We start from the raw sequence: 27,620 nt of genomic DNA, 5'->3' as shown, positions 1-27,620 counted from the left end.
TCAAACCACATTCATGTAAAAACTAAAGTACGCCATCTGTCCGAGGTTTGTATCAGAAAATAAGAAGATGTGTCAGTAAAATTCAGTAAATCCAGCCTCAGATGAAGATATCTGACTGTGTTATTATTTAAAACTAGTGAAAAACTAAGTAAACCCTCACTGCCAGGAGCTGTCAATCTTCCCAGGAGTGGACGTCCCAGCAAGGTCACCCCAAGGTCAGAAACCCAAGAGCTACATCTCAGACTCTACAGGCCTCAGTTAGCATGTTAAAGGTTAAAGGTCACCCCAAGGTCAGAAACCCAAGAGCTACATCTCAGACTCTGCAGGCCTCAGTTAGCATGTTAAAGGTTAAAGGTCACCCCAAGGTCAGAAACCCAAGAGCTACATCTCAGACTCTGCTGGCCTCAGTTAGCATGTTAAAGGTTAAAGGTCACCGCAAGGTCAGAAACCCAAGAGCTACATCTCAGACTCTGCGGGCCTCAGTCAGCATGTTAAAGGTTAAAGGTCATGACAGCACAGTTAGAAACAGACTGAACAAGTATGGCTTGTGTGGAAGGGCTGCAGGAGAAAGCCTCTTCTCTCTAAAAAGAACATGGCAGCACAGCTTAGGTTTGCAAAGCTGCATTTGAACAAACCACAAGACTTCTGGAACAATGTCCTTTGGACAGACCAGACCAAAGTGGAGATGTTCGCTCATAATGCACAGCAGCACGTTTGGAGGAAACCAAACACAGCATATCAGCACAAACACCTCACACCAGCTGTTAAGCACGGTGGTGGAGGGCTGATGATCTGGGCTGGTTCTGCAGCCACAGGACCTGGGCACCTTGCAGCCATTGAGTCCACCATGAACTCCTCTGGATACCAAAGTGTTCTAGAGTCAGATGTGAGGCTGTCTGTCCGACAGCTAAAGCTGGGCTGAAACTGGCTCATCAACAGGACAAAGATCCCAAACACAGCAGCAGATCTACAACAGAATGTGTGAAGAAGAGAAGAATCGAGGTGTTGCAACGGCCCAGTCAGAGTCCAGACCTCAGCCTGACTGAGATGCTGTGGTGGGACCTTCAGAGAGCTGTGCATACTGGAAAAAATGCCCCTCCAAAAATAAGTAAAAAAAACAACAAATAAAAGACGTTTTTGCTTGAAATAAGCAAAAAAATCTGCCAATGGAACTAGTGAAAATCGGCTTGTCAAGATTTCTTGAAATAAGATGTGATATTTAGGACTTTTGAGATGAAAGTGATCTTGAAATTAGCTTAAAAATCTCTTCAAATGTAAAAAAAAGCTTGTTTCATATGATATGTGACTCAAAACAATTTGTTTTCAAGATTTTTTCATTTAACAAGATATTCCAGATATATTGTCTTCAAACAAGTCCCTATATCTGGCTGAAATGGTACTTGTTAGGCAGTTGTGTCTTATATTAAGTGTAATGAGATATTTTGCCTAGAAATGAGACAAATATACTTGGTAAGACTGATTTTTTTTCAGTGCAGAGCTTTATTTACAAGTAATTATAAGTATTACTGGGCTGAATGATTTTTATGTTTACATTTAACTCATTTGCCTTTACTTATCACGTAGCCATCAGTCAGAAAATCTGCTCCTTAAATAGATGTGGAAACTCCTAAACTCCACAACAAACTATTCGGCTGTAACCTGGAGACTGAGTTTCTCTGCCGGTGACTTCATCCCCTCACACGGTTTACACAGAAATCCCTTCAGTGTCCCTTCTGCCATCAGTCGATACTCTGTGCGCGACGCTCGTTTCTCTGTGGGAAAGTAAACACTCGCATCATGCTGTTGAATCAGCTGGAGGAATGTTAAAAACCTTCAGCTTAGAGTGGCTGCAGAGTCTGTGTGGCTGGTGTTATGTTGTGTTCACGTGATTAAATATCTACATTTACATGTAAAACATAATTTCTTATAATATTCACAACAGTTTTAGACCATCTTATTGGTATTTTTGGTTATTGGTATATTTTAACTTTATTGTTAAATGTACAAATCTGTTTTTATTTAGTTTACTGATGTTTATTATTATTACTTACCCTACTGTTCATACTGTAGATTTGTATATAGCTAATGTTTATTTCTCTATTTTTATTCTATTCGCTTGTTTTTCCTTTAATTGTTTACATATCTTTTATACTGTACGCTGTTGCAACACAATAATTTCCCAAATTGGGATGAATAAAGTACTTATCTATCTATCTATCATCTGCAGATCACAGTTTTGTTAAATTAACTCCTGATTTGCTGTTATTAAATGTTTTTCTTGGTGAATCAGTGTTTTTTGCATAATTTACTGCTTAAAAAGCGTGTTTATTATCTGTGGAAGTGTTCAGAAATATGAACCTGATCGAGTTGACGACAGCTGAGGAGAAGACGCGGTGGAAGCTGCAGACTTTTACTTTGAAAAGCAGCACTATGAAACTGAAAGGAATCAGCCGACAGCTGCAGTTTTCTGGGTTTAACTCAAAAACACCAAAAGAAAAACCTTTAGATTCAGTTTGAAGCAGAAAATAACTTTACCGGATGATTCTTTCGCAGCACGATTATCTAAATCACGTCAGCTGTTAGCGACTTAAAGGGCTTGAGAAGACACTAATCCTCTGCTCCAAACCTAAATCCCATCTCAGTTACAGCAGCTCCAGTCTGTCCTTTCCCGTCTCCCCAGCTAACTTTGCCAGCTCGGGCTGGGCTGGGATTTCTGGGAAGAAACCAGAGATGCAGAAACAAATGGCATGTCGTACGTTGTTTATCATCACGCTGCTTAAAGTTACACGACCGACGAACCGAGTCAGCCAGCGAGTCTCACCGTAAAGCCTGAAACCTGACGGAAAAAAAGCTTTTTCTAAGGGTTTTTAAATCCATCATTGCTCCTTCTTACTCTTTGTGTAAACAACGCTGAGTAGACTGTGGCAGGATGCTGACATGGTCTCCTAGAAAGATAGAAGCAGCATCTGTGTGTTTAGGGACGGTTTCTGTTGCTGATGGAGTCGGTTTTCCAAAGATGTTGGTGCCAATGGTGCGATATGGATGTAAAAATGGTGAATGCATTAATCCAGCTCATAAACACCACATCCAGCTGTTCTAGAATAGAAAATAGAAATAGAATAGAAAAGTACTCTCTACTATAATTCAAATTAGTCAAGTAGCTCAAAAAAAAATAAAATAAAGAAATGATAAATATTTACAATGATGGTATATTAACAACAACAATAATACCAATTCTATAAAAATACTACTAATAATAATAATAATAATAAATGACTAAATAAATAAATTAATTAATTAATTAATAAAAAATAATAATAATTCTTAATATTTACAATGATTGTATATTAACAACAACAATAATAATACCAATTCTAATAAAAATACTACTACTAATAACTAACTAACTAATAATAATGATGATAATAATAATAATAATAGACTAAGGAAACAAATAAATTTTTTTTTTTTTTTTAAATCAATCAATTTGAGAAGAACTCAGCTGTTGAAAAGCCTAATGGGAACAAAGGACTGATGAAAAGAAACTAGAGACTGATGAACCCATTTCGTAGTGTTCTGAACTCATCAGTTGTGACTGAAATGCATGAAAACAAAAGCCAGCTTTTCACGAGTGTTCGTGTCCATTCAGTCCGATACGGTTACGGTATTTCCAGTTTACATGACTTCACACACACAATCTGTTCGAGCTGCACATGTGAACAAACAGAGAGCAAACAGGTCGTCTTACAGATTCATGTGAAGTCGCAGACAGGTGAGAGGACCCTCCTGCAGCCGGTGTGAGCTGCAGCAGGCCGAGCTGCCCAGGCTGGAGCAGAGGTGTGAACATATGTTCCTCTGTCGGTAAAGGGTCATCACACGGCAAGGTCCTCGGACCAAAAACTGCACACACTTTTGTTCTAATTTAGCTTCAAGTCTGCAAACAAAAACCCAATTTTTAAAAAGCTCCATGAAAACGGAGTCCCACTGAGAGCAGGCTGCTTTCTATCAGTCATATTAGGGCTGGGCAACGATTAAAATGTTTAATCTAATTAATCGCATGATTTCCCTGATTAATCACGATTAATCACATTTGTACGCAAAATCCAAAAATGAATTCAAAAGTAGTGTATAGCTTTACAGATGATTTTGGTTCTGTCGACTCCGCCGTCTGGAAGAACTTTAAAATGAAAATGGCCGAGTAAAAGTTCCGTACCCTTCTCCAGGTTTGGTGGATCCGCCGATTACTTTCTTTTCCAGTTCTGCAGCAGACAGCAACAGACTTTTACAAAATAAAAGTCTGTGAGCAACAGACTTTTACAAAATAAAAGTCTGTGAGCAACAGACTTTTACAAAATAAAAACCTGTGAGTAACAGACTTTTACAAAATAAAAGCCTGTGAGCAACAGACTTTTACAAAATAAAAGCCTGTGAGCAACAGACTTTTACAAAATAAAAACCTGTGGGCAACAGACTTTTACAGAATAAAAGCCTGCGTTAACGCGCGATAAAATATTTGTCGGCGTTAAATAATTAATGAGTTAACGCGATAATAACGAGTTAACTCGCCCAGCCCTAGTCATTATCTGATCTTTTCCTGCTGGTGTGACAGTCGCATTCACAGGAAACCTTGAAAAGTCCTCGGTTTAAAGTATGAAGGTATGAAATTCGTGCAGCTTTCCTTCCAGCTGCAGAGAGGATTCACTGAACAACCGACTTCATCCATGAGAAATAAGCTTTTCCCTTTGGTCAGGTTGAGTTGGCACATGATTGACGGGTCACAACGAGCCGAAGTCAGGCTCAAGTTTCAATGCATGGAAACAAGATTCACACAAAAAAAACAGCACAACTAAGTCCAGACTGGTGGGTTATCAGCAGAGGTGGGTAGTAACGAGTTACATTTACGTGAGAAATTTTTTTTACTTCTAGGAGTAGTTTTAAATCTCCATACTTTTTACTTTTACTTGAGTAGATGTGTGCAGCAGAAACTGTCCTCTTACTCCGCTACATTAGGCTACAATGAGCTGGTTACTTTTCTTCTTACCTCTTTGGTATTCTACGCCTCATTATTTTTACCCCCCCCGCGTACGCCTCATTTTAATATTTTATTCTGACAGACAGAGAGACTTCCGCCAAAGGCTCTACCACCTGACCAATCAGACGTAGCCGTGCAGTCTGGTCACGTGACCATACTCAATCTTAGCAGCGGGACGGGTTAGCTTTACAGTTTACAGTCGTAGCAAACAAACAAAGAAACAGATGAAAAATGTCAGAATCAACGGTGGGAAATGAAGACGCAGACGAGGCCTCATACTGAAAGCATGTTTACCTTACAAAGAGTGAGAAACAGCAGCTACATTATGTGTCTTCTGTGTCAACCAAAACAAACGCACATTTCAGCAGAAAATCAACATCTAACTTGAGGAAACATGTAGCGGTAAGTTTCCTAAACTCGTTTTTTCCCCCCATGGATAGATGAATGTTTGTTTTTTAGGTTCCATATGGGTTCCATATGTTTTAAACATTTCCTAAGTCTCTTTTATTCTTTATTGAAGTACTTGAATTTACCTGGATTATTTTAATTTAAGCTATTTTGTAATTAATTAATTAATTTTTAATTATTTTATCAATTGGATGAACTCTAATTTGCCTAAAGATGATTATTTAGTATTTTTGTCTGTCTGATTGAATGCTTGTGTTAACAAATAAATCAGACGTTACTCAACAGTTACTCAGTACTTGAGTAGTTTTTTCACCAAGCACTTTTTTACTCTTAAGTAATTATTTGGATGACTACTTTTTACTTTTACTTGAGTCATATTATTCTGAAGTAACAGTACTTTTACTTGAGTACAATTTGTGGCTACTCTACCCACCTAATAATCCTGTTGTGGAGGATAAAACCGGTCTGACAAAGAAGTGCTAACACACAATATAAGACGGTGAATAAGAAATGAACGATCTGTGTGTTTATGAGGGTTAAAACCGAAGACTGGTGGGTTATCAGGACACGTTTGGATCCACAGACGCTCAAACCGACAGTTTGTCACGGTTTAAATTCCCAGCTTTGAACAGAACAACCCTCCGTTGATCGATATGAGCTTTGGTTGATGAAACAATATGAGTTTTTACTCCCTCTGGCCTCACACACACACAGAGATGAAACACAGATTTATGCTTTCAGAGGCATCCAACCACATGTTTTAATTAACCGAATATTATTCTATGAGTGGGAAAATGGACGCAAACAGCAGCTGTAATAAACATCTATGCCTTTATTTCCTGCTGTGCAACCTGCATGCTGGACTTATCATAATTCGTGGCATCTCAGTGTGTAGCTGTGCGCGCATGACCACGTGCACGGCCACTTCTATTTTTGAATTTGAGATCAGGTTGCATGAAACTGATCTGAGGCAACTGGAAGTGATGTGAGGGGAGTGTTTCTCTGTCGGAGCTCAAACTCAGCAGGGGCTCTCAACTTATCGCAGCCCTTGTAAAAGTGATACCTGCTCATGATAAAACGCAGACACGCCAACACGCTGCGGGGTCTATACATGCAGAAAACCAGGTTGTTCTGCAGCTGAAGGCCTCGCCGTGCACAGGGTTATTTAAGGGCGTTTAACAAGCAGGATTAATTATAGACTTCAGAGAGCAAACATAAGGATAAGATCATGTTTTCAAGGGTGAAAGTGGAGATGTTTTTCTATCCAAATATGAGCATTTTCTTCACAGCTTGGATTTAAATTAAGTCTAGTTGTTGACATTTGGTGGGTTTCATGTATAAGTTGGCATATCTCAGCATGGTGTGCAGTGTGTCTTTCAAATATTTAAGGAAAACTGGATAAGTGGAGGACAAAATAAGTGTTGTTTTTTTTTGTTAAGCCACTTTGAGCTATGAACCATTCAGGCAGGAAAAAGGCTCCTAACTCAAGGCATGAACCAGTGTTGTGTCCAAACAGAACAGACAACTTAGCAAAGAAGCCATTTTAAACTGGATCTTTAGGCACTTTGTTCCCAGTAGCCTGTCACAGAGACGCGTCATTTCTTCCCATTTCTTTAGCTGCATCTGTGAAAAACAGCTCCATAGTTTCAACTTTTTTGTACATTTACGTTAAAACTGCTTTCAGTTACCAAAAGAGTCAAATATATATAAGAAATTCAGTTTAAAAAAATATTGAACGTTATCACGTCTAAAAGTAGAAAAGTAGGAAAAAAACAGACAATAATAAGAATTATATGTTATTCAACATCAAGAAAAAGTAAATAAGATTCAATTTAAAGCTTAAAAAGGAATATAAGATATAATCTAATGACTAATTATGGAACAATTAATATAAATGAAATGATTAAACTGTTTTATGCCACCAGAAATGAATAATCTAGAAGCTCTTTGTGGGTTTTAGACTGGAATTAAGATTTGTTCCCATTTCTTTAGCTGCATGTGTGAAAAACAGCAAAGATAACACAGTCTGACAGACAGAAAACAGGATTTCCGCAGCAACAAGGTGATTCCCAAAGAGCTGTTAGCTGAAAACTTGGCATATCTCAGCATGGTGTGCAGTATGTCCTTAAAACATTTGAGGAAACTGGACAAGTGGAGGACAAAAGAAGAAGTGTCAGGCCTAAAGAACTATCTACAGCAGATGAACAGGATCTGAAAGTGATGTCCTTAAGAAAGAGGAAAAATTCCAGCAAAGACCTGACACAGGAGCTGAGAGATGCATCTGGACCTTCAGCTGATCCATCTGCTGTTGGCCCAAGCCTCATCAGAAATGGGCTCCATGGAAGGGTGGCTGTCAAGAAGCCGTTCTTAAGGAAGGGAAACAGGGAGAAAAGGCTGAGCTGTGCCAAAGGACACAAGAAGTGGGCTGAAAATCAGTGGCAGCAGGTCTGATGGAGGGATGAATCCTCCCCAGAGCCCGGAGCTCAACATTACTGAAGCAGTGTGGGATCATGTTGGCAGAGAACGGAACAAAAGGCAGCCCACATCCAAAGAAGAGCTTTGGGATGTCCTTCAAGAAGCCTGGAGAACTATTCCTGAAGACTCCTTAAAGAAAGAACAGAAAGCTCGTCTGAGAGGGTTCAGGCTGTGTTGGAGGATAAAGGAGCTCAGAGCAGATATTCACTTTAAAGCTGCTCAGAACTGAACTAACTCTGGTTCTGCCTCAGATTCTGGGTTTATGTTCATGTTGGAACATGTTTCAGTGAATCTCTGCAGCTGTTTCCTGTTTTAATGTAAAATATAAAGAAATGAGGACTCTCATATCCCTTTATTGTCCTAAAAACATTTAAGCTGCAGCTTAAATCAAACGGCACATCCTCCGTTCTGCAGAGTTATCCAACACAAGTGGAACATGTGCAGCCTCTTTAAGCGGTTCAATGTCAGAAGTCGTCGTTCGTTTGGCTTCACCAGAATAACTCGAAGACTTGCGGGGTTTATTTGGGGGCAGTATTTAAAGCAGAGCTGCATGTTTCACACTTATAGATCTGTTACTATTCTGACTCCTTCCTTCCCACGGGAAGCTCAGCCTCCCCTGCTGCGATAACTTACACAAACATTGCTTCAGCAGTCAGCACGTGCAGCTCATTTAATGTGTGAAGAACCCAGGAGCTGTTAGACATAAAGGTTCAACCTCCCAGAGGTAACAAACTGCAAACTGTACACCAGAGATCAATAACTAATGATTCAATCTGTCCACATGGGCAACAGAAACATGGGTTTGAGGTCATTTATGTCCGATTAAACTAATGAAACTCCATCTTCCCCAGTAAATAGTCCCAGTAAACCCAGCCTCGATGGAACAGTCCCAGTAAACCCAGCCTCGATGGAACAGTCCCAGTAAACCCAGCCTGGATGGATGGAACAGTCCCAGTAAACCCAGCCTGGACGGAACAGTCCCAGTAAACCCAGCCTCGATGGAACAGTCCCAGTAAACCCAGCCTGGATGGATGGAACAGTCACAGTAAACCCAGCCTGGACGGAACAGTCCCAGTAAACCCAGCCTGGATAGAACAGTCCCAGTAAACCCAGCCTGGATGGATGGAACAGTCCCAGTAAACCCAGCCTGGATGGATGGAACAGTCCCAGTAAACCCAGCCTGGATGGATGGAACAGTCACAGTAAACCCAGCCTGGACGGAACAGTCCCAGTAAACCCAGCCTCGATGGAACAGTCCCAGTAAACCCAGCCTGGATGGATGGAACAGTCCCAGTAAACCCAGCCTGGATGGATGGAACAGTCCCAGTAAACCCAGTCTGGACGGAACAGTCCCAGTAAACCCAGCCTCGATGGAACAGTCCCAGTAAACCCAGCCTCGATGGAACAGTCCCAGTAAACCCAGCCTGGATGGATGGAACAGTCACAGTAAACCCAGCCTGGACGGAACAGTCCCAGTAAACCAAGCCTGGATGGATGGAACAGTCCCAGTAAACCCAGCCTGGACGGATGGAACAGTCCCAGTAAACCCAGCCTGGACGGAACAGTCCCAGTAAACCGAGCCTGGATGGATGGAACAGTCCCAGTAAACCCAGCCTGGACGGAACAGTCCCAGTAAACCGAGCCTGGATGGATGGAACAGTCCCAGTAAACCCAGCCTGGGTGGATGGAACAGTCCCAGTAAACCCAGCCTGGATGGATGGAACAGTCCCAGTAAACCCAGCCTGGACGGAACAGTCCCAGTAAACCCAGCCTCGATGGAACAGTCCCAGTAAACCCAGCCTGGATGGATGGAACAGTCACAGTAAACCCAGCCTGGATGGATGGAACAGTCCCAGTAAACCCAGCCTGGACGGAACAGTCCCAGTAAACCCAGCCTGGGTGGAACAGTCCCAGTAAACCCAGCCTCGATGGAACAGTCCCAGTAAACCCAGCCTCGATGGAACAGTCCCAGTAAACCCAGCCTGGACGGAACAGTCCCAGTAAACCCAGCCTCGATGGAACAGTCCCAGTAAACCCAGCCTGGATGGATGGAACAGTCCCAGTAAACCCAGCCTGGATGGATGGAACAGTCCCAGTAAACCCAGCCTGGATGGATGGAACAGTCCCAGTAAACCCAGTCTGGACGGAACAGTCCCAGTAAACCCAGCCTCGATGGAACAGTCCCAGTAAACCCAGCCACGATGGAACAGTCACAGTAAACCCAGCCTGGACGGAACAGTCCCAGTAAACCGAGCCTGGATGGATGGAACAGTCCCAGTAAACCCAGCCTGGATGGATGGAACAGTCCCAGTAAACCCAGCCTGGACGGAACAGTCCCAGTAAACCGAGCCTGGATGGATGGAACAGTCCCAGTAAACCCAGCCTGGGTGGATGGAACAGTCCCAGTAAACCCAGCCTGGATGGATGGAACAGTCCCAGTAAACCCAGCCTGGACGGAACAGTCCCAGTAAACCCAGCCTCGATGGAACAGTCCCAGTAAACCCAGCCTGGATGGATGGAACAGTCACAGTAAACCCAGCCTGGATGGATGGAACAGTCCCAGTAAACCCAGCCTGGACGGAACAGTCCCAGTAAACCGAGCCTGGATGGATGGAACAGTCCCAGTAAACCCAGCCTGGGTGGAACAGTCCCAGTAAACCCAGCCTGGATGGATGGAACAGTCCCAGTAAACCCAGCCTGGACGGAACAGTCCCAGTAAACCCAGCCTGGACGGAACAGTCCCAGTAAACCCAGCCTGGATGGAACAGTCCCAGTAAACCCAGCCTGGATGGATGGAACAGTCCCAGTAAACCCAGCCTGGATGGATGGAACAGTCCCAGTAAACCCAGCCTGGACGGAACAGTCCCAGTAAACCCAGCCTGGATGGATGGAACAGTCCCAGTAAACCCAGCCCATTAATTATAGACTTCAGAGAGCAAACATAAGGATAAGATCATGTTTTCAAGGGTGAAAGTGGAGATGTTTTTCTATCCAAATATGAGCATTTTCTTCACAGCTTGGATTTAAATTAAGTCTAGTTGTTGACATTTGGTGGGTTTCATGTATAAGTTGGCATATCTCAGCATGGTGTGCAGTGTGTCTTTCAAATATTTAAGGAAAACTGGATAAGTGGAGGACAAAATAAGTGTTGTTTTTTTTTGTTAAGCCACTTTGAGCTATGAACCATTCAGGCAGGAAAAAGGCTCCTAACTCAAGGCATGAACCAGTGTTGTGTCCAAACAGAACAGACAACTTAGCAAAGAAGCCATTTTAAACTGGATCTTTAGGCACTTTGTTCCCAGTAGCCTGTCACAGAGACGCGTCATTTCTTCCCATTTCTTTAGCTGCATCTGTGAAAAACAGCTCCATAGTTTCAACTTTTTTGTACATTTACGTTAAAACTGCTTTCAGTTACCAAAAGAGTCAAATATATATAAGAAATTCAGTTTAAAAAAATATTGAACGTTATCACGTCTAAAAGTAGAAAAGTAGGAAAAAAACAGACAATAATAAGAATTATATGTTATTCAACATCAAGAAAAAGTAAATAAGATTCAATTTAAAGCTTAAAAAGGAATATAAGATATAATCTAATGACTAATTATGGAACAATTAATATAAATGAAATGTGGATGGAACAGTCCCAGTAAACCCAGCCTGGATGGATGGAACAGTCCCAGTAAACCCAGCCTGGACGGAACAGTCCCAGTAAACCCAGCCTCGATGGAACAGTCCCAGTAAACCCAGCCTGGATGGATGGAACAGTCACAGTAAACCCAGCCTGGATGGATGGAACAGTCCCAGTAAACCCAGCCTGGACGGAACAGTCCCAGTAAACCGAGCCTGGATGGATGGAACAGTCCCAGTAAACCCAGCCTGGGTGGAACAGTCCCAGTAAACCCAGCCTGGATGGATGGAACAGTCCCAGTAAACCCAGCCTGGACGGAACAGTCCCAGTAAACCCAGCCTGGACGGAACAGTCCCAGTAAACCCAGCCTGGATGGAACAGTCCCAGTAAACCCAGCCTGGATGGATGGAACAGTCCCAGTAAACCCAGCCTGGATGGATGGAACAGTCCCAGTAAACCCAGCCTGGACGGAACAGTCCCAGTAAACCCAGCCTGGATGGATGGAACAGTCCCAGTAAACCCAGCCTGGATGGATGGAACAGTCCCAGTAAACCCAGCCTGGACGGAACAGTCCCAGTAAACCCAGCCTGGATGGATGGAACAGTCCCAGTAAACCCAGCCTGGACGGAACAGTCCCAGTAAACCCAGCCTGGATGGAACAGTCCCAGTAAACCCAGCCTGGATGGATGGAACAGTCCCAGTAAACCCAGCCTGGATGGATGGAACAGTCCCAGTAAACCCAGCCTGGATGGAACAGTCCCAGTAAACCCAGCCTGGATGGATGGAACAGTCCCAGTAAACCCAGCCTGGATGGATGGAACAGTCCCAGTAAACCCAGCCTGGATGGATGGAACAGTCCCAGTAAACCCAGCCTGGATGGAACAGTCCCAGTAAACCCAGCCTGGATGGATGGAACAGTCCCAGTAAACCCAGCCTGGATGGATGGAACAGTCCCAGTAAACCCAGCCTGGATGGATGGAACAGTCCCAGTAAACCCAGATGATTCATCCTCAGTGATGGTCTCGTGTCAGACGGGACGATGCAGCTGTGAGCTTTCATTTCTGATGTGCTGATTTCACTGTTCTACAGTCAGATAAACCCGCCTCTGAGCCTCTCAGACGGAGAGCTGCGGTGTGCATTCTAACGTTTAAGCCATATTTACTGAATCATTGACTTTCTATGTGCTTTATCATGTAAAACATGGAATAAAAGGACAACAGACTGCATGAAATGAAAGCTTTGTGGTGGGTGTGCGCCTCTGCTGACTGAAGTCTGACGTAAGAGAAGATTGCTTCATATATGAGCTGCAAAAACTGAGCAGGTTAAACCGAGCAGGTTAAACTCAGCAGGTTAAACTGAGCAGGTTAAACTCAGCAGGTTAAACTCAGCAGGTTAAACTCAGCAGGTTAAACCGAGCAGGTTAAACTGAGCAGGTTAAACTCAGCAGGTTAAACTGAGCAGGTTAACCTCAGCAGGTTAAACTCAGCAGGTTAAACTCAGCAGGTTAAACCGAGCAGGTTAAACTCCGCAGGTTAAACTCAGCAGGTTAAACTGAGCAGTTTAAACTCAGCAGGTTAAACCGAGCAGGTTAAACCGAGCAGGTTAAACTCAGCAGGTTAACCTCAGCAGGTTAAACTGAGCAGGTTAAACCGAGCAGGTTAAACTCAGCAGGTTAAACTCAGCAGGTTAAACTCAGCAGGTTAAACTCAGCAGGTTAAACCGAGCAGGTTAAACTCAGCAGGTTAAACTCAGCAGGTTAAACTCAGCAGGTTAAACCGAGCAGGTTAAACTCAGCAGGTTAAACTCAGCAGGTTAAACTTAGCAGGTTAAACTCAGCAGGTTAAACTTAGCAGGTTAAACTCAGCAGGTTAAACTCAGCAGGTTAAACTTAGCAGGTTAAACTCAGCAGGTTAAACTCAGCAGGTTAAACCGAGCAGGTTAAACTCAGCAGGTTAAACCCAGCAGGTTAAACTCAGCAGGTTAAACCCAGCAGGTTAAACCGAGCAGGTTAAACCCAGCAGGTTAAACTCAGCATGTTAAACTCAGCAGGTTAAACTCAGCAGGTTAAACTCAGCAGGTTAAACTTTCTTTGCGCAGAGATGGAGGTCTTCTAACCCTAAACCTGAGTGAAAGGCGGCCCCTCGGCCCCTCAGACGCACGACTTTCCTTCAAACGGTAACTTGAACAACAGAAAACATGTCAAAGTGAGCCCATGTGTCCTCGCTCCAACAGCAACACAAGACTTCCTGTTTCTGCCGCTCACTGAGCTCAACACGAAGCGAAACCGTGTACATCAATATGGAACCAATTAAGGGCAGTAAGGCACCCGGGGTTGCAACATGCTGCACACACCCACCTCCCATGCAAACTCCAGCATGTGAGCATGTGCGGTTTAAAGCAGCAACAGGGAGACAGGGGGGGGTGTTACCTTTGTATTTCTCCCTGACATTCTCGTAGGCTTGGACGTATTCTTGCTCCTCCGGCAGCCTCTGACCCGGGTCGGTCATCAGCATGGACATGGCCTGGGCTGGAAGAAGTTCCTCTGAACTCCCCTCTGGCACTTTGAATCTCTGCCTCCTCTGGTGCTGATAAAAGTCCTCCTGGCTGTCTGTCTGTGCCCACCCTCACTTACAGTATTCCCTCTAAAGCTGCACATCTCATTCCAGTCTCTGTTTGAGAAATACCCCTCACAGGGTCAGACACACATATCAGACCCTCCTCTTAAAGGCACAGACCGCGGACCCCTGATACCAGCCACACAGAGTGGGCCGGCTCCACCCAGACGGACACACATGGCTGCAGCCGTGAAAAAACAGATGACGGAGCTGCGTGGGGTTATTTGAGTTCCCGCTGCTGCACTGGAAAACATGCCCCTCCAAAAATAAGTTAAAAAAAAACAACAAATAAAAGACGTTTTTGCTTGAAATAAGCAAAAAAAAAATCTGCCAATGGAACTAGTGAAAATCGGCTTGTCAGGATTTCTTGAAATAAGATGTGATATTTAGGACTTTTGAGATAAAAGTGATCTTGAAATTAGCTTAAAAACCTCTTCAAATGTCAAAAAAAGCTTGTTTCAAATTAATTCTAACTCAAAACAATTTGTTTTCAAGACTTTTTCATTTAACAAGATATTCCAGATGTATTGTCTTCAAACAACTCCCTATATCTGGCTGAAATGGTACTTGTTTAGGCAGTTGTGTCTTATATTAAGTGTAATGAGATATTTTGACTAGAAATGAGACAAATATACTTGGAAAGACTTTGATTTTTTCCAGTGTGGAGAAACTGGGGCGAGGCATGCCGAGTGGATCCTGTTCCCGGCTTTAAAAAAAAAAAACACTTCTCCCCAGAGTCACGTCATGCTCCCAGAACTGCATGACGGAGATTGTTTTAGATTACCACACCTCTGCAGGGGAGGACAGAACACTGGCTCGGTTCTGGGTCACAGTGACCCCGAACAGGGGAGACCCACGGCTTAAACCGATTTATCAACACTTTAAAGGGACAGTTCGCCTCTTTTGACGTGAAGCTGTTTGACATCCCATATCAGCAACATCATTTCTGAACATTTTCTTACCCCCTGCTGCGTCCTGTGAGCAGAGTTCCAGCCTCGTTTTGGTGTTGATGAAGGTAGTCCGGCTAGTTGGCTGGGGTTTAAAAAATAAAGTGTTTTGCTTCTCAGAACAATATGCGTTCAACAGAGTAATACATTTGCATCACAAAATGGTTCAACAGGAAAAAGTCAGACCTCACAATCTCTTGGCGCTGTGTCGCGGCCTTCTGAGTCTCCAAACTACATTTTCTAAGAAAGGCCGTGGGGGGCAACAGGTGGTTTGATTCTTGCACTTCCGACTTGATTGTTTAAAAAATATATGTAGTTTATTTCCAACAAAAAATATGAACAAAACAATAACTAAAAATTTCTTACGACTTAGATGAAAAACAAAAGTTAACTTAATCTGATTTTACGAGCTCAATAAGTGGTCAAAAAATAATTTTACCAAAACCTCCCGTCTTCACAGCGGACATCTGACCAACAAAAAGCTCCTCCAACATACCCCCCCCCCCCCGGTGTGTTCTTAATCTCTCTGATTAATGGGAGGGTCTGAAAGTCACCAAAATAATCTAAACAACTTCAAATATAAAAATGAATTACAGATTTTGATTCCAAACTAACTAAAGTATATTCTAACTGCCCAAAGAAAACTAAATTGATAGAACTTATGATTTACAAACAAAAATGGACATAAAAAGCACTATTTTCTCTCCCTTCGTATCACTGCCTGCTGTGTAGACCGTGCAGACTGAAGTGCAGACCAAGCAGCAAACACCGTAACAGGTGCGGCTGTCGCTAGGTAGCTGTACGCATTGATATGAAGGGAGAGAAAATAGGGCCAAGCGATTGTGAGGTCTGACTTTTTCCTGGAGAACCATTTTGTGATGCAAATGTATTACTCTTTTGAACACATATTGTTTTGAGAAGTAAAACGCTTTATTCTTTAAACCCCAGCCAACTAGCCGGACTACCTTCATCAACACCAAAACGAGGCTGGAACTCTGCTCACAGGACGCAGCAGGGGGTAAGAAAATGTTCATAAATGATGTTGCTGAAGGAGGCTTTAGCTTTTATAAACTGTGTTCTGGGAACAGTAAGCAGGGTCTGTGGATCCCAGAGTTGAGCGAACAAGTCAGATTTTAACATCTAACAGGTCATCAGTGCAGGGGGGCTAACACAGGGTTGATGTGTTCATGCCTTTTGGTCCCAGTAAAGAGCCATCTGCAGCATTTTGAATCAACTGGAGACAACGGAGGAAACTGGCTGAACAAAACACAACTGAACCCGTTTGACTTAAGCATTGAAACTAAGATTAGAGTAGAACAGAACTTCTAGATTTCTAGCAGCCTGGGTCAGATTAGAACCGACCAGACTGAGAGAATTTGGGGGAGCAAACAGAGCGGTGAGGCCTTTGGCCCCTGAGCCGACCTGGATTCCATGTGCTGTGGGTTCGCTTTCCCTTTTCAGTGTTAACGTTCAAATATTGGTGAAATGGACTTCCTCAGACGGCCAGCTGACTAGCCTGTGTGATACAGACAGTTCTGCTTCCTTTACAGCGTGCTGTGAGGGAACTGCCCGTCGTGGGCCGACTGCATGTCCCACCAGCAAATATTGCGTTTCATCTCAGATGATAAAGAGCTGCATGAAAAGACCAGAGCCAAAGCTACAGAGTAATACAGAGTTACGACACTCCCGGGTTACGGAGACGCCAATAGTTCCAAACAAAGGACGCAGCTCCGTTGACTTCAATTACTCGTCAAGAACAATTACTGGTAAGTTGATGAAATAACAGCATTTCAAACGTTTTTTTTTTTACATTTTCAAGCATTAGCTATCAGAAGTATACTCTTAGACATCGTTATTTTTACATTTGGTTTGCATGAAATGTGGATGTTGATGTTAAAAATGGAATGGATTCAAGGAGGCTAACGTGAGGTAATTAACGGGATAATTTCACTAAAGATGTATGGTAGGCGACTGCGTTGCCTACCATACATCCCCAAATGCTCACAGTCATCATTTCAATCTCAATTTCTCTCATTCATCCCCTCAAATCTCACATACTTTACTTAAATCTAACCAAGTTACTGTTGAACCTGCATTTTGAATGTGAAAATGTGACTGATGACATAAAAATGACCAAATACCTACAGAAACCGTCCCTAATTTGTTGTTTATGAGCCCGACTTGTTACTGCATCTCACGCCAGATGTGCCAACTCAGCCATGGCAGTGATGCGTGATCGTGTGCATTATTCTATCCGTTCCACTCTGAACATCAGCTTTTTGCACTCCTCATCTACAACCAACATTTGGCCAGTTGCATGACTGAGGCTCTGCAGAATGTGGCAGGTATCCAGCTGCCTGAACATGTGAGTGTGTGTTATCACTTATACGGCCGGGAGTTTGTGTTTGCTCAGCTATCAGGAGAATTCGCAGAGTTTCACCAACACGAAACCACAGATTGTGAAATTCAGACTGACAGGAAAATGTGAAACATTTCTACACTCTGAGTGACTCAAGCGAGGATTTATGGAGCTGCACGTGAAATGCACCAGATGAAGTGCACGTGAAAGGCTCCAGATGAAAAAGTGCACGTGAAAGGCACCAGAAGTGCACGTGAAAGGCTCCAGATGAAAAAGTGAACGTGAAAGGCACCAGAAGTGCACGTGAAAGGCACCAGATGAAAAAGTGCACGTGAAAGGCACCAGATGAAAAAGTGCACGTGAAAGGCTCCAGATGAAAAAGTGCACATGAAAGGCACCAGATGACAAAGTGCACGTGAAAGGCACCAGATGAAAAAGTGTACGTATAAGGCTCCAGCTGAAAAAGTGCACGTGAAAGGCACCAAATGAAAAAGTGCACGTGAAAAGCACCAGATGAAAAAGTGCACGTGAAAGGCACCAGATGCAGTGCAAGTGAAAGGCTCCAGATGAAAAAGTGCACGTGAAAGGCTCCAGATCCAGTGCACGTGAAAGGCTCCCGATGAAGAAGTGCACGTGAAAGGCTCCAGATGAAGAAGTGCACATGAAAGGCACTAGATGCAGATGTGCACGTGAAAGGCACCAGATGCAGAAGTGCACGTGAAAGGCACCAGATGAAAAAGTGCACGTGAAAGTCTCCAGATGAAAAAGTGCACGTAAAAGACACCAAATGAAAAAGTGCACGTGAAAGTCTCCAAATGAAAAAGTGCACGTAAAAGACACCAAATGAAAAAGTGTACATGAAAGGCACCAGATGAAAAAGTGCACGTGAAAGGCTCCAGATGAAGAAGTGCACGTGAAAGGCACCAGATGAAGTGCACGTGAAAGGGTCTAGATGAAAAAGTGCACGTGAAAGGCACCAGATAAAGTGCACGTGAAAGGCTCCAGATGAAAAAGTGCACCTGAAAGGCACCAGATGAAGTGCACGTGAAAGGGTCCAGATGAAAAAGTGCACGTGAAAGGCACCAGATAAAGTGCACGTGAAAGGCTCCAGATGAAAAAGACCACGTGAAAGGCTCCAGATAAAGTGCACGTGAAAGGCTACAGATGAAGAAGTGCACGTGAAAGGCACCAGATGAAAAAGTGCACGTGAAAGGCACCAGAAGTGCACGTGAAAGGGTCCAGATGAAAAAGTGCACGTGAAAGGCACCAGAAGTGCACGTGAAAGGCTCCAGATGAAAAAGTGCACGTGAAAGGCTCCAGATGAAGAAGTGCACCTGAAAGGCTCCAGATGAAGAAGCGCATGTGAAATGAACCAGATAAAGTGCACGTGAAAGGCACCAGATGAAGTGCACGTGAAAGGGTCCAGATGAAAAAGTGCACGTGAAAGGCTCCAGATGAAGAAGTGCACATGAAAGGCTCCAGATGAAAAAGTGCACGTGAAAGGCTCCAGATGAAGAAGTGCACATGAAAGGCACCAGATGATAAAGTGCACGTGAAAGGGTCCAGATGAAAAAGTGCACGTGAAAGGCACCAGAAGTGCACGTGAAAGGCTCCAGATGAAAAAGTGCATGTGAAAGGCTCCAGATGAAGAAGTGCACATGAAAGGCACCAGATGATAAAGTGCACGTGAAAGGGTCCAGATGAAAAAGTGCACGTGAAAGGCACCAGAAGTGCACGTGAAAGGCTCCAGATGAAAAAGTGCATGTGAAAGGCTCCAGATGAAGAAGCGCACGTGAAATGCACCAGATGAAGTGCACGTGAAAGGCACCAGATGAAAAAGTGCACGTGAAAGGCACCAGATGAAGTGCACGTGAAAGGCACCAGATGAAGTGCAGCCGGTGAGTGACGACCTGAAAGCTCCAGAAACGTCCCGGCAGTGATGGCCGTGAGCTGAGCTGAGCTGAGCTGTAATGACTTCCAGCAACAACTGTCGTCGAATCAGAAGTTTTCAGTGAAATAAACATAAAGCAGCTGTTTGAGGACCAACACCTGTGTTCAAATACTGCCGCTCACATTCCTGTGGTGGGTGAGGTACATCAGATACTTCAGCGCTGGCACAGAGATCGCATTAAAAGCCGCAGACTGTCAGACTCATCTCTGCTCCTGGTGACTTTTTGATGAGCAGAAAGTAAAGCGAACGATCCCTGGATGAGAGCTAAGCCGAGCCAGAGGTGTTCTCCTGTCTTTAAGCTTCCTGCAGACGTCCAGTCGCAGCGACAGGAAAACACAAACCTGGCTTTGTCACATTTTGAGTGGCGCACCGTAGGTATGGGACTCAGTGATCCTTGGTGCTCAGATGCCAAAGAATTCACCAGCTGTTTACTTTCCTCCAGATGCAAACAAAAATCAGCTTAAAGCAGCAACTTCAACAATCAGAAGCCAAGAATTCAGTCTTTAAAAACTCGTTTTAGTGCCTTTTTAACACAAATGTATTCCAGTCGGATGTCTGGTTCGTGCGTCTGACACGTTTCCTGCGTTTAAACTCAGCAGCCGTGACGTTTTCCTAACTTTAACTGCGTTCTTTTAATGCCTAAACCTAACACCGTGAGTTAAAACGCACCAAACAGAGACTACATCCACTGAATGGGGGCTTTATCACCTGTTAAATGTGATTGAACTATTTCTCACTGGAAAAAATGCCCCTCCAAAAATAAGTAAAAAAAACAACAAATAAAAGACGTTTTTGCTTGAAATAAGCAAAAACATCTACCAATGGAACTAGTGAAAATCGGCTTATAAATATGTGATATTTAGGATTTTTGAGATAAAAGTGATCTTGAAATTAGCTTAAAAACCTCTTCAAATGGAAAAAAAAAAGCTTGTTTCATATGAAATATGACTCAAAACAATTTGTTTTCAAGACTTGTTCACTTAACAAGATATTCCAGATGTATTGTCTTAAAACAAGTCCCTATATCTGGCTGAAATAGTACTTGTTAGGCAGTTGTGTCTTATATTAAGTGTAATGAGATACTCAATGAGACAAATATACTTGTTAAGATTTAGATTTTTTCCAGTGCTGTTCTTTGGTGAAGCAGATCTGAGCTGATGCTTCTGACGGAACTACAACTACAACTCGCTCTATAGTCAACGAGCACATAACTGGAACGCCGTAAATAACTATGGTGCACATCCACAGGAGGAATATTTAGCCCTTATTTAGGGATGACTTTGATTTCAGGGAATATTTTATATCTTATCTCAGTCTCTGGTGATGTTTTCATTCCCACGACTTCTTGGAAACATGGTTCAACATTCATCTTTGCTCATTCAAGTCTTCTAAATGTAAATAAAAGAAGGGTCCAAACACTTTCAGGGGAAATATTAGCGATCAAAAGAATAACTTTAACAGCTCAGATACGTTAGTTCTGGAGGATTCAACAGTTTAAAGTCAGAAACTCAAAGTATATGAGTTATAACTCATAAAAACTCAGAGCAGTGCAAATATAATTTATTATTTTTGTTTTTTTTGGGTTTAATTTGTATAGAAGAGCAACTCAAACCGCCACATCAGCCCAGTCCCAAACATAAATAAGTTTGATGTCCTCTCTTTATTCTGTCCCATCATACTGAACAACAGACTCTAAAGTTTCAGGACAAATGTTCCGTTTGTACGCCACAGTAATGTAAAAGCAACTGTTCTCGCTGCCCTGACCTCTGACCTCTGCTCTCAGAGAGAAACCTTCCCTTTGGTCTCTGGCTTTGGCTCGGTTAGCTAACTTCAGCGCCAAACGTCTCTCCCACACAGCAAGCTGAAGAAAAGAAAAACAGCGGCTCATGTGAGGAAGGATGCAGCCTGCAGCTGGCCTCTCGCTGCCCGTTGGGCTGCGTTTTCTCTGAAAAGTGCTCGGACCTTTTTCCAGGTTGCTTTTATACGGGCTGAATGCTGATGAGGGGCTGAAAGGACGTCACTATGGCAACCGTTTTGTTGATTTGTTGAGAGAGAAACGTCATTAGAAGCGTTAAATTTTTAAGAAAACATCAAAGAGAAATTAAAAAACGGATGTAAAAAGATTCAATATCCACAGGGTTTAGCTGTGAGCGTGTGAATGTAACAGCCCGAAGATGAATACTTTAAGATGGAAAAAAAAAAGGATTAAAATGTCACACAGAAGCTGAAAATTAGATAATTTTACTAGTTTTTTTAATTTGATGGCAGCAACACATCTAAAAGTCTCTCAAAAATCTCTTGTAATGGCAAAACAAAAGGATGGAAAAGTGAGTATTTAAATCCAACTGAGCCAGATTTCTAAGTGCTGAAGAAGAGATTTAAAGGGACAAACCGCCAGAATAAGCAGGAGCTGAAGGTGGCTGCTGCAGAGGCTTGGAAAGCCATAAAAGCCCCCCCCCCCAAAAAAAGAAGAGGGGGACGCTGCACAGTGGGAAACAGGGAGCTGTCCCAACTTTTATGAGACGTTTGGCTCACTTTCTGCGTCTCACTTTCAACATTTGAAAGTTTTTTTCACCATTTTCTGTGTTTTAATGTGATTAAATGATCATTCTGTGAGATTTACGTGTTACGCAGCGTCCCAAACTTCTGGAGTTTGGGTTGTTCAGCCGCTCCGTCACAGTAATGGAGACCCTGTTAGTGGCACCAGTTTGGTTTCACACATTTGCTCTCACAGCCACAAGATTTAGCATAATTCCTTTAACCCTAATTACAGGTTGTTATTGCTTTGGGGAGAGCAGTCTCCAGTAAAAACTGCGGGAAGATACAGGTTGGTCTGAAATAAAGTTCATTTTCCATCTGATCACATATCAGCAGCATCCAGGGAGACGCATCCTTCTCAGTTTTGCCGTCTGTCGGTTCAGAACAACGTGTGACGGCGACAGGAAGGTTTTATTCTGCTTTTGTCTGAACATGCAGAAAAAAAAGCATGAATGAAAACAGCAGCTGAAGGATCAGAGAGTCAGAAAGATGAAGATTTCATCTTTAGATGCTGTCCTCTAGTGACCGGCATGCATATGTGCACGTGTATGTGTGCACGCTGCCCTGGTGTACGGGTTAGAGGCTGATTTCTCTTCTGCACTCATGTGAAGTAACACTTGTCTTCTTCAATCTGCCTCAGTGCTGTTGAATTCTGCTGCATCATCACGTCAGAATCCAGGTGATTTGAAATGAAAGATTAAACCAACTGAGAGGAAAACGGCTGCAGGTGCAGCAGAGTTTAATCAGTCGGATGGTTCAGCCCGAGAGGAGAGAGTTATTATGCAAATAAGTCTGAAATAAAGGTAATAATGTGGAGTCATCATGGATCATCATCATGGTGAAAGACCAAAGAAGCCATCAGGTGCCCAGTTTAGAAAGAGAAGAAGAGGAGAAATGGGCCAAAGATAAAGGGATGCAGATTTCTATCAGTGACGTAGGCTATAGGCTATCTGTTAGCCTCTTTCTAATATGTTGCTATTAGCCACGAATAAAAGTGATCTTGAAAGTAGCTTAAAAACCTCTTCAAATGTAAAAAAAAAAGCTTGTTTCATATGATATGTGACTCAAAACAATTTGTTTTCAAGACTTTTTCATTTAACAAGATATTCCAGATGTATTGTCTTCAAACAAGTCCCTGTATCTGGCTGAAATGGTGCTTGTTAGGCAGCTGTGTCATATATCAAGAGTAATGAGATTCTCAATGAGACAAATATACCTGGTAAGACTTTGTTTTTTTCCAGTGCAGTCTGAGCCCTGTTGGTAGCACAAGTGCAGGAATCTGTTTTTATGCTCCATAGAGTAGGCTTTATTTATTTTTTTCAGCTTTCTTCGGTTATTTTTCTTGGATTTTGAGGTTATTTCAGGATTTGTGATTGATATCTATATACTGTATTTCACTTATTTATCGTGTTTTTTCTCAGTTCTTTTTGTACCGGGCACAGTAAAGACAGAAAAGTGAAGTTATCCCATAGATCTGCACTTCATTCCTCTGACAAAACCTGCTAAACATTTCTTTGAGGCACTTTTAAGCATCATCTGAAGTGGCTTTGAGTTTAACCTTGGGATAAACGTATGCTAAGGAAGTATGTTCAACTCAAAATGAGATAAAAGTAACAGTGAGGACAGCGGTTAAGTGTAAAAAAGCAGACTGTTTGGTGCAGGGAAACAACCTTCACTGGAAAAAAACAAAGTCTTACCAAGTATATGTCTCATTTCTAGTCCAAATATCTCATTACACTTAATATAAGACACAACTGCCTAACAAGTACCATTTCAGCCAGATATAGGGACTTGTTTGAAGACAATACATCTGGAATATCTTGTTAAATGAAAAAGTCTTGAAAACAAATTGTTTTGAGTCACATATCATATGAAACAAGCTTTTTTTGACATTTGAAGAGGTTTTTAAGCTAATTTCAAGATCACTTTTATCTCAAAAGTCCTAAATATCACATTTTATTTCAAGAAATCTTGACAAGCCGATTTTCACTAGTTCCATTGGCAGATTGTTTTGCTTATTTCAAGCAAAAACGTCTTTTATGTATTTTTTTACTTATTTTTGGAGGGGCATTTTTTCCAGAGTTCAGATTAAATCTGGAAACATTCAACACAACACGAGTCTCTCCAAACAGTTGGAAACCAGCCACCTTTGGCCTTTTTTTAAAATCATCGGAGCCACAGTCGTGTTCAGATTGTCTGTTGTTTGGATAATAAAGACCCGAGGAAGCTCCAGAAGCCTTGACAGAGTCTTATCGACCACAGTCTGCAGCTTGATAACACACTGTGGCGTCTCCAGAGCCGCAGCTGCAGCCTTGAGCGTCTCATGGGGCTAAAGAAGCGAGTCAGTGACGTCATGGCCGGGATGCAAACAGTCCCACTCATCTAATGTGTTCCAACAGGTCCTGATATCCCGCTCGTGTCCGAGGACGTTTCAGTCGAGCACACCAATAACCTCTGCAGAGACACTCAGAGTCGCACAGTCCCACTGCAGTACCCCACCCAATCAGATCGATCCCAGGGACGAAAATGTCTCCGCCACACGGCGCACAGATGCAGCAACCTGAGACTCAACATTCAGCCCGTTCAGCAGCACGGGGAAAACTACACGACAAACAAACACAGACAGAACAGCGAGCCCCCGAATGCAGTAACACACACAGGTGAGTGTGATCAAAGCAGGTCTGCAGACAGGTTGCCAGGTTTGTAATAAAACAGGATCTCAGGCTGCAAACACACACGGCTCCACAAGCCGAGGGAGGAGAGCATCCTGGTGAGCGAAAGCTACCGCAGGGAGATACATAAAAGGAGTTTATAGGTCCGACTCTTACCTGCAATGCGGATGACGGCCCGCTCTGCTGCATCCAGAACGTCTCCCGAGGCGGACTTGGAGCGCTTGATGCGATGGTGTTTGGGCAGGTTCCAGGGCAGCGTGTCTCCGGGGGACGGAGAGCAGCCGATGGCGCTCAGGTCGCTGGAGCTCTCCTCAGACGCAGCCCGGACCAGAGGCCTCCTCTTGGGCTTCGCCTCCTCCATAGCCTGGGTGCACAAAGGATGACACCTCTCAGCAGGATATGAACGCGGTTATAGTTAACTACAACGTCTTGTTTGACTTAAACTGAAACATTTTGAATATCATTCAGGCTGATTATCGATACAGAGAACATCCAGTCCCTGAAAGACGTAACAAACATTAATGCCTTCCTGAAACATGAGGGCCCTCTAGCAGATAATGATGAGAAACAGTGAAAAAAACGCTGTTTTGGTGTTTTTGTCCCAACTTTTCCAAACAAAACTGAACTAGAAAAGTATCAAATTTACCAAAACTGAAGATGTTCTGATATTACTGTGTTTTTCTAACAAAAAGTGACCCAAAACCTAAAAAACCCACCAAATAACAGCCATTACTAGGGAATCTCTAACAGATATGCTCCATTTAACCCAAAGCTACAGTAAACTGAAACAAAGGATTCTTCTCTCACAGCTAACCACTGACATCAGGGATTTTAACAGCTTTAGTTACAGGAAAAAGAAATAAAACACCTTCAGTTCTTGCTTTCAGGACATTAAAAGGTCTTTGTCTTCACTGCTCGACTTTACTGCAGTGAGCTCACCATCTCCATCTCCGGCCAGATTAAAAAAAACTCTCCAAACTCCTGATCCATCAGAAATCATCGACTGATTAATCATTTACAGCATTTGTTGGACAAAACCTATCAGTGTGAAAGGATTTCTAAAAAGCCAAATGGGTCCACACAAAGATTTTGTTTCATTATTAGGGCTGGGCAACGATTAAAATCTTTAATCTAATTAATCACATGATTTCCCTGATTAATCACGATTAATCGCATTTGTACGCAAAATCCAAAAATGAATCCAAAAGTAGCGTATAGCTTTTAGCATTTAGTTTTATTTTAAATGTGCTGCCATATGAATGAAAGTGCCATAACATTTGTTGTGCAAACACACTTTTAACATCAGCATCTTTCTGTAGTTTTTATGTAGAAGCCTCGCTCCACTGTCTGTTTCCTTGAATGACTTGCTGCTATCAGTTGTGTGTTTTGCCTTTAAGTGATATTTTAGACTGGAACTACTACGCTGAGAAGACAATTCAACTTGGCAGAGTTTACAGATGACTTTGGTTCTGTCGACTCCGCCGTCTGGAAGAACTTTAAAATGAAAATGGCCGAGTAAAAGTTCCGTACCCTTCTCCATGTTTGGTGGATCTGCCGATTACTTTCTTTTCCGGTTCCACAGCAGACAGCAGCAGACTTTTACAAAATAAAAGCCTGTGAGCAACAGACTTTTACAATAATAAAATAAATAATAAAACAGGGTGTACAGAGGCTATAGTCCTCCCTGCAGCTGGTTCGAGTCCCGCATCAGAAGGCCCTGTGCTGCGTGTTGTTCCCCCTCTCTCTGTCCCTGCTTCCTGTCTCTCTGAACTTACCTATCCATTAAAGGCACAAAAGTCCCCCCCAAAATTTTTTAAACATTTTTAATTAAATAAATAAATAAAGCCTGCGTTAATAAGCGATAAAATATTTATCGACGTTAAATAAATAACGAGTTAACTCGTCCAGCCCTATTCATTACGTTTGGTTTTTAATGTTAAATCTTGTAAATAGGTTGCTTTAGGACCTTGTTTGCTGTGCAAGAAACTTGTGTGGAACATTTGAAATGGTTCTTTCTGCTGGAGAGCTCATGTGTGCACGAATCCAAACGCTCTGCTCCTCCATCACACTCTGAGAAGTTTCCCTGGAGGAAAACAACGAGGGCTCAGGCTGCTGTGAAGCTGTGAGATGAGAGGATCAAAATCTGCTTCAACACTCGTTCTCTCTTACGACCGTGAGGTTAGGAGTGAAGCTGCGGGAGCAGAACAAAAGCCAATGATGCAACACTCTCTTAAAGAGACAGGCTCCCCGGCAGGTGAGCAGGTGTCACGCCTCCGTCCACAGAAAACATCTGGATCTGGCTTTAAGTAAAGCATGTTTACCACACACCATGCACACTGAGTGGGTTGTCAGTCAGTAATAAGAATAAAGAGTTGGAAAAATTCCTCAAATCTACACTGTAACGAATTGCTGTATATTTATGGTGGATTTACAACAGTATCCGACTGTATTTTACAATAATATATAATAATTTGTAAATATTTTTACAATTTACAAAAATTGTACAATAATTTTACAATAATTGTAAAATAATGTAAAAATACTGTAAAACATTTTAAATATTGTAAAAATACTTTTACAATAATTGTAAAATACTGTTGAATATTCATCCCTCACGTGTAAATTAACAGTTAAATCAGTCATTTAACAAAACCAGTAGATAACTGTAATTTAACAGCAACAAACAGTATTTGTAATGAATTGATGTCCAAATCCAAAATACATTATTATACTGTTAAATAAATTACGGTAGATGCGCTGTTAAATGACTAAAACACAGTTATCCTACTGTCATGTACTGTAATCCAAAAAAACGGTAATATACTGTTTGATAAATAACAGTAGTTGCACTGTAAAATAACTACAACACCTACCATTATTCTACGGTCATATACTGTAATCCACAAAACGGTAATATACTGTTAAAATAAATAACAGTAGTTGCACTGTAAAATAACAGTAAAATACTGGCGTCCCTGCTGCACTGGAAAAAAAT

The 27,620-nt window shown here is 42.5% G+C and overlaps 1 protein-coding gene across 2 annotated transcripts in view; it reads right to left on the bottom strand.

Annotated features, from left to right (window-relative positions):
* Positions 1–27,620, bottom strand: part of pleca (plectin a) — a 183,516-nt gene that overhangs the window by 134,037 nt on the left and 21,859 nt on the right. For both annotated transcript variants that reach the window (XM_075449162.1, XM_075449163.1), the window contains one exon: positions 24,782–24,989. In XM_075449162.1, coding sequence (XP_075305277.1) covers positions 24,782–24,989 — 208 coding nt within the window. The remainder of the gene's footprint in view (positions 1–24,781; positions 24,990–27,620) is intronic.

This window comes from Odontesthes bonariensis, chromosome 18 (genome assembly GCF_027942865.1).
Source record: "Odontesthes bonariensis isolate fOdoBon6 chromosome 18, fOdoBon6.hap1, whole genome shotgun sequence".
NCBI lineage: Eukaryota > Metazoa > Chordata > Actinopteri > Atheriniformes > Atherinopsidae > Odontesthes > Odontesthes bonariensis.
This window is presented reverse-complemented; position numbering and strand designations above follow the sequence as displayed.